Source organism: Diuraphis noxia, unplaced genomic scaffold, assembly GCF_037042655.1.
Source record: "Diuraphis noxia isolate RWA-SAM2 unplaced genomic scaffold, SU_Dnox_SAM2 contig0002, whole genome shotgun sequence".
Taxonomy (NCBI): domain Eukaryota; kingdom Metazoa; phylum Arthropoda; class Insecta; order Hemiptera; family Aphididae; genus Diuraphis; species Diuraphis noxia.
Window position 1 is genome coordinate 60,780,246 of NW_028301712.1, and position 8,787 is coordinate 60,789,032.

At 28.9% G+C, this 8,787-nt stretch overlaps 1 protein-coding gene across 1 annotated transcript; it reads left to right on the top strand.

Moving 5' to 3' along the window:
- Positions 1 to 6,367: 6,367 nt before the first annotated feature.
- On the top strand, positions 6,368 to 7,470 carry LOC149058744 (uncharacterized). Its single transcript, XM_089219776.1, has one exon. The coding sequence runs from the start codon at positions 6,407 to 6,409 to the stop codon at positions 7,301 to 7,303; it is 897 nt and encodes a 298-aa protein (XP_089075902.1). The 5' UTR covers positions 6,368 to 6,406; the 3' UTR covers positions 7,304 to 7,470.
- The last annotated feature ends 1,317 nt before the right edge of the window (positions 7,471 to 8,787 follow it).

An 8,787-nucleotide genomic window follows, 5' to 3' on the forward strand; every position in this document is an offset into this window, starting at 1 on the left:
CCTTATTTTTTTTTTCCAATCATTTTATGTATTAAAGTTTGTATAGTTAACACAGTAAACAAGCATAATAATAAAAATATTTGGCTAAGAGTCTCAAGTGTTTGTCTATTTTATGATAACGATAGTTGTGGCTGTAGAAACTGTGTATATAGAATCCGCAAAAGTAAAATAAAAAAAAACTCGTCCTACCTATTATAGGTGTTTATACCAATTGGTTGAATAATAACGAGCTTTCGGCCGTCGGACAACACCCTTCGATATAATCTATGATATCATCCAGTCGACGGTGTGTAGTAATCATTTTATTATATGTTATGAGAACAGGTCATTATCATAATATATAATGTATTATCTGGTTACAAAACAAACTGGTCTATTGAATTCCAAAATGGAGGGTACGAATAAACACGTAAAACTATACAGGGTGATTCTTTTATCAAACAACACTTATATGGTGTCTGTGTGTAAATACCACCTAACATACACCTATAACACGCAAACACTACCCAAAACCACCCAACTTTGGGAGGCTATATCTTGTAAACGGATTAACGAAAAATGAAAATTTAAACGTGAAAATTCATTGAAAAATAGCCTTTTTAATTTATGAAATTTTAAGTATAGGTTGTCATTTGAAAATCAAAAGTTGATAATGGTTAACCTGATAAATATAAGGGTGAAAATATTTAAAAAATATATAGTTCTAGAACAAGATGGTTCTAAAATTTTGAAAAAAAAAATTTGAAAAAAGTCAATAGTTTTTGAAATAATGAGTGTTGTTTGATAAAAGAATCACCCTGTATATTAAAATAATAAAGAGACGACTGTCGGATTTTCGAGCGCGATGAATTATTATTATGATTCTCATTCACAACAAATTATACTTATAACATAATAATTATGCTATATTAATTTATAATGTTAAAATTATTTCACAAAACGTCACATTACGTTTTAGATCTATTCAGATCGGTCCTTAATAAAATATAACAATTCAAAAATTGAAACGGTATACTATTGTAAAATTTATTATTGCGGTATAGGTACCATACTATCTTTATGCAAATAGCTGCAATATCAGTTATAAACATAACGACTCTAACGGTATTATAACATTATTAGGTATATGTATTTTACGATACACGTACATCACACGTGCGACGGTACATTATAAATATATGAAAAAGTTTTCTAAACCTTTTTCTCCATCGACAAACATATTATACGAAGATGACGAGTACGACTTCAATAATAAGATATAATATTTATAATGATAGTAATAAATAATAATGAAGAAATTATTTCGTTTGAAACGATAATATATATAGGTAACATCATCCAAACTCTCCCAGCAACGTCATTATTCATTATAAACGGATTCATTTGAGTATATCTTTATACTTACAATATTATAATATATAATTGTTATTTAGTTTGCAGCGAGGAAACGACGACGTAGACGGTCGACGTACTATAATAATTTAATTTTCAGGGAACTCTCGATTTCGTCGTGAGCCAAACGTTTGTGTAATGGTATTATATGCTGTAAGTCGAAATCCCGTCACACGACTTATCCTTTTCATGAGCACCGTACATACATTTATATACATAAATATTTATATATATATATATATATATACACACATCATAGAAGGTTTTAATGATATAAAGTCGTCTTCCCTTACGATATCACTGTGTGTATAAAGACGATAGCCATATCGTATATATTATTCATATATCATATCACAATATCATAATATTAATACTATGCGAGTATTGGATGATGATCGTTTCATGTGTACAATCTGTACGAATCAATGATTCGACTTTGTGTGCGAAAGTACGCGCGACTAACGGATTTTAAAATATTTTCAGAGCACGACGATATTATGATATTTTATGAATATTATATGTATAGGTAGTAGGTACCTACGTTCAAGATTTGTGATATTATTCTTACCTATACAGTATACATGTATAGCTATATGCATGATAATGTACATATTGTACAGTGAATATGTTCTGTCCGTGAAGTTTGAACCGAGAATACAAACAAATTTTTTTGGTGGTATTTTCTATTCAATTTATTATTACTACAAATTATAGTGTAATATTGATGAAAAAACAAAAATTGATTAATTTAGTATAAATTATAATTGTATTTTGTAAATCCAAAAACAATGGTTATTAGTTTTTGTATATTATTATTGTGTTATGAATATTTTATAACAATTGATAATGATAATGATGGAAATATATTATAATATGTATGGCACAATACCATATAAAATTATATAAATAAGTTGGTGCATAAAAATCATTTAGAATTATAGGTATTATCTATTTTTTTTCATAATTCACTAGAATGGCTCTTAGAATTGCAGTCCATCTACATTCCTAAAATTGCATTTGCTTTTTTTGCTAAGGCCTATTATGTATTATGTTTTTGCACATTGATATACTAAATACAAAAATAGACCACTATAGTAGCCCCTAATAATTATGATCTTTAATATTTTGATTTGGTAAGGATACCATTGCGCTAAGTCCCCCTTTTAATAAAATTAATTGCCATTATTTAAAAAAAATTAGATTATACTAGTTGATCTTTTACACTTTATTCCCTATTAAAAATTCCAACCCTATATGAATCACAAACTGTAGAAAGGTAACAAGTCCACTTTTTCTAATTTTTTAGGAATGACGAAAATTTAAATAATTTATAAAATGTTAATGTAAAAATTTCGAAATTTTTGACTCTATATTTAATTAAATCACTTGAAAATTTCATTTAATTTGTGAAAAAAACTTTTGTAAATTATTTTTAAATAATAAAATATGTATGTTGTGGTCATGTCTCTTTTCTGCAGAAAACATTGTTTTCATATCTCATTTATTGATATAGGGGAAAAATACTATCAAAATATTTAAAATAATGTTTTTATTCATCAATTTATTTTCAACAAATATAACTTATGTTATTAATTTATGATAAATACGAATATAAAATTATTTTTTACGTTTTGCAATTTTAAAACACTTTTGTCATTATATTTTTAGTCAAGTAAATCATTTTGATAACATTTTAAAGGCATTTCACTTATTGGTTTTAAAAATCCAATATAGTCATTTGGGATATTATGAATCTTGTGTTTTATATTATACGTAATGAATTACCATCACCATCGCATTATTTGTTATTTATTGAAGCTGCTTATGCGGGAAGTATGGATTTTCCAAATTTAGTCTACACACTTGTAGAGAATTTCTTCATGCTTTGTTTAAGGTCATTGCAAAGACAAGTCACACCGGAAACTGCAAACGTTTGAATTTGAATTACATATTTGCTGGAATTATTGGAATGCGCGATAACAGTACATCTTTACCTTATTTAAAATGTCTGTATATATTACAACCTATAATATAGAAAAATAATGATTATAATAATTATATATAGCTAATAGCAACCATTTTTAAGTTAAGTTGTTAAGTTTTCTTCAATTCTCTATTTTTCCGTTTAATTTTCTCAATTTTTTTATTCTCCTGAGTCCTGTAAGTAACAAACACAACAAAAAAGAATTAGCAAAATCGATCCAACCGTTCACACGTGATGTCATAATCAAGGGATATAAGGAATAAAAAATATTTGAGGTTTTCCACCTTTAATATCAAGAGGTTTTGTTACAAACACTGTGGCAAGAGAATTTTTATACACCTATAAGATATTGTATATATGTATATATATATATATATATATATATATATATATATATATATGATAAATAGATTATAATATAATAAATAATTTAAAATAACCTAATATTTTAAATTTTTCATCAATATCATTTTTAAAAAAATTAGTAATTTCAAATTTAGTACACGAAAAATTGTTTATTTGTGTTCAAAATTTCAAATCACCGGGTCAAGTCAAAGTTTACTGGACAATGAGTACATACCTATATTATTTATAAAATATTTAAGATCGGGATCACGTGTCAGGAAACAATATCATAATTGACGCGGTCGCTAAAACGAAAGAATAAGTAAACTGTAAAGGCTTAATGGAAGTTTGCAGAATAGTAAGATCACAATAACATGCAATATCGTCGGTGGAAAAACCTGCAAGATGCAGTCTCTTTGTATAATGTGATAATTTTAATGCGACACCGAAAGGTTTAATAAATTGATATTATAGGAAATTATAGGCTGTCAAATGGTAGTTTGTTTATTGTGGGTACACTCAGCTGTAGTTTTTATGAACGAATTGAGAATATAAAAAAATAATAATAACATAAGTTATGTTTGTAAATTGCGTAACACAGCAAAATCCGGTTTATCAAATAAAAATATAAAATATTAGGTGCAATGTTTATCTAAATGGAACTTTCTCAGTGTTTATTATGACGACTAATTTATATTTTCAATATAATTCGCTGAAAACTCGTCGTGATACATTTCTGAACGAGTTCACCAAAATCGACTAGGTACTTATAATATGTTTGTTCTTGTTTCTTGTATTACACGCAATCATATCATTTTATTATATCATTAATTTTAACATAAATGTATAATCATTAAGTGATTTAAACACTCAAGTGATTACGTAAACAGACTCGATCAAAATTTTACCTCCTACAATTTTATTGCGACTTGCGAGTAGCGAGTGCGGAGCCTTTAGAATTACGGTAGGCCTATGACGGTCGCTGAATACCAGCCTAACGTCTAACTAATAACTGTATAGTCACCCCTAATTGAGCTCCAGGTATATAATAATACAGTTACACCATAACTTATCGTGCTGTACTTTGTACGTATATGAATATCCGTATGCACGTGTGTAACTAATGGCTAATAATAAATTCCACACAATTAAATAATTAACCCATCATCTATAATAATACTTTCACACAAATCCATCGCGGCACATAGCTATTATTACTGCTACTGCTGTACATTGTTTTATAGTTACGTCGTTTGACCTAAATATGAATACCACCTTATGCGTTCAATATTTGAGACTAATTAAAAAATCGCAACTCATTTTGTAACAGCAAAATAATAATATTATGCTAAAACTGATTATTTTAGCCTTCAATAGTATCGAATTTTTGTCCATGTTTGTACACAACTTTTATAATATAATTGTAACAATAACTTAATAATTTAAATTAGAAAGATAAAAAATTAATATTTTGTATCTAAATAATTTGGAATTTTTTATGTGAATACATTTTGCTGTTCGAATAAAATTAATTTAAAGATTGTTGGCACCCACTCCATTTTAAAATTTTTTAGGCCGTACTAAAATATAATTTCATTGTAAATTTTATACAAATTTATCCGTTAGAAAAACTCGATAGCAATTTAAAAAAATAAACTTCTTTAAATTAGACCCTCGTGGTACTTAATATAAAATTCAAGAACTATCAGTTTTTGAAAGGATTCAATAAATAGTAAATTTAAAAAAGTGAATGTAGTTGCTTAGAAAGGAAAAAAAGTTTTTTTTTTAAAATTGTAATAGAACTACAATATTTGCTTTAAGATATTGAAATAGGTACGTAATGAAGATGATGAGTAAAGATCAAATTCATAAAAAAAAAAGCGGTAAGTTGTGGATGTCCCTCAACAATACAGTAGGTTACTGTAATGGATTTAATTAAATTTTAATGCAATAATATTATTACATCATTGTATATGAAAAACGATTCTGAGTGGAGACGGTTTATATGTCTAGGATATATTATAGATTATTAAAAATGTTCAAATCTTAGATTGCTCAAATGTTTTAAAAATTGTACCATGTCTAGGTAAATCTAATATAAGTAAACAACCCAAATTTTAATTTTTCACGAATGTTTTTAACCAAATTACAACAAAAAAACTCCCAAAACTAAAATGTCTATAAATAGCTCAAAAATGGCTAAAATTTTCCGAACAAAATCCAAAATATAATAAAAAAGACCACTTGTTGTTTTTAATTTGAAGCAATATTTCTGGTAAAAACCGTCGTCCGTAATTTTATTATTTAATATTTTGAAATCGTGAAATCGTACTTTTTTCTCCTTTAACCGCTTTTATTTGGAGTGCTATTTCGAAAATCAAAAAATGATCTTTTTAAAGTACCAGCTCAAGAACTTTACCTTAGAAGAGATGCTACATTTGATACTTTTGAGCAAGTTTAGAAGGAGAAAAAGTGTTTGCAGAATAAAAAAGAAAAAGAAATAAACATCAGTGTAAAACCAATACATTCCTCGCTCCATTCAGAATATAACAATAAACACTGGAGGGAGTAACAGCCTGGTTGGTTTACTATGCTGGGGGAAACGATGATCGGCTACAAAAGCGCTAGACACACACAGTTAATCACCATTCACATTTAGTTAAATCTGAGATATACATACGTACGATGAAAATAATATTGTATTCTGCATGTGCATTAGCGCTGTGCGCATACGTCTTGGCTGTAGAACAACCAACTAAAAATACAAAAACAAACAAATCCCAATCAAAGAGAAGCGTTTCCGAATTGAATTACGGATACGCTGGCTCTGAAATCACAAGCGATAACTATGGACATGGAGACTTCAGTGCTGGACATGCTGACCTTGATGGAGAATCCGCATACGGTAGTCACCAACAATCGTCGTACTACCACGTACCAGTCAAGACCATAACCAAAAATGTGCCACAACCGTATCCCGTGGAAGTAGCCAAACCATACCCTTACCCAGTCAAAGTGGCCGTTCCCGTCGACAAACCGTACACCGTGGAAGTGCCCAAGCCGTACGCCGTGCACGTGGAAAAGCCGTACCCCGTCAAAGTTCCAGTGCCACATCCTTACCCAGTGGTCAAAGAAGTTCACGTACCCTACAAGGTGCCGGTAGATCGCCCATACCCAGTGCACGTTGACAAACCATACCCCGTGTACGTCGAAAAGCAAGTGCCGTACCCGGTCGAGAAAGCTGTGCACGTTCCATTCAAAGTACCGGTCGCCCGCCCATACCCAGTGCACGTGCCCGTTGAGAAGATCGTACCGTACCCGGTCGAGAAGCCGGTCCACTATCCGGTTAAGGTTCCCGTCGAACGCCCGTACCCCGTACCAGTGGTGAAGAGTATCCCGTATCCGGTCGAGAAACCAGTTCCGTATCCAGTGGTCAAGGAAATCCCATATCCAGTTAAAGTTCCGGTGAAATACGAAGTAAAAGTACCATACCCAGTCAAGACTTACCAGCCCGAACACCACTACGAACACCAGGAACACCATGAAGAACTCGACTATCATCACGGAAGCAGTGGATATTAATTATACTCATTCTAGTCACACTACACTCGATTCTTAATTTTTTTCTTTAATCCTATCACTTTATCAATGTATGTTGTTAATTTTTATTATTATATTGAATGTTTATGGATGTATACTGTATAACTCTCAATTATTAGTCAAAATATGAATAAAATATGTTTCCCTTATATTATAGTTCTGTAGTTCATTAAATATCATTAATTTCTGTATCTATAAACTGATCCAAACTACTGAAACAAGATATACAATTTAGTGAGTATGTACTGCATTAGTTTTTTTAGTTTTTATATTGACAACGACGTATTTTTCATTGTTAGATGCCTATGATATGTGAAAAAAACTTAACAATATTATATTCAATTTACATTAGATTGGAGACTATTCTTCAAAAAAATTTTTTAACATCAAAGATTCATGTTGAATGCTTAACTGATATGACTATATGGTAGTTTAGTCATGTCAAAGCTATTTTAACTACCTAACTCGCATAGTTATTTCGTTTATACAAATAGTTAAAAGGTGAGCAAGTAGGTACCGCTTGGTTGTACTGTGTGTGTCATTATAATATATGTGTTAAATTTAAATTTGTTGATGTAAAATCATTGTATATGATAAACAATGCTGAGTTAATTTTAATATACTATTGCTATAATAAAAAACAAAAATTATCTTTAATTTACAAAATAAATAAATTAAAATTGTGATTATCTGTTAATGATCTAATTTCGTGCAAAAATACAATCCAAATATCCAATAATTTAATATAATTTTTAGACTGAGATATTTATTAGATGCCTTATTTTAAAATTTTCAATCATTAGTTATAAATATTGAACAAATTTCGAAAATTTATTCTGCGTAGTAAATTCCAGGTGTATAAACTTATTTTAATACAACGAAATAAATTATATAATTTCGAAAATGATTTAAGCTATAGAATTTGGAAACCTTAATATGTTATTATAACTAATAATCTAATAAATACTACTAGAGCTAATAAAAACCATATTTTAATATCAACAATCGTGATAATAATTATTAATAATGGATGAACACAACAGGGATATAAAGTGTTTTATTTCTAACCTAAAATTTAACATGTTACAAATTTTTAACTAAAAGACAATTTGCCAAATATTCTGTTATTGTCAAATTTTGAACTTTAAATACTGTTATAAAAAAATCGTATATCTTCAATATTTTTCAACTGAAATTAAAACAACTTATGTGGAACCTTGTATTCAACTTTTAAACTTTTAGAACCGGTGAAATTTTTATTTTATAGCAGCCAAAAGAACTAAAAAAATCAAACCTCTCATGCCTATTATTCTCGCGTAGTGTAAAAATATGTTGAAGATTTTAAGGTATTAACTGTAAATGAAATGCTAATTTAAACAATCCATGTAAATTTCATGCATCTAGGGTTATCATTGTTTTTTGAGATAGACCTAACCAATTATTTTTGAAAATGTTTAGACATTTTC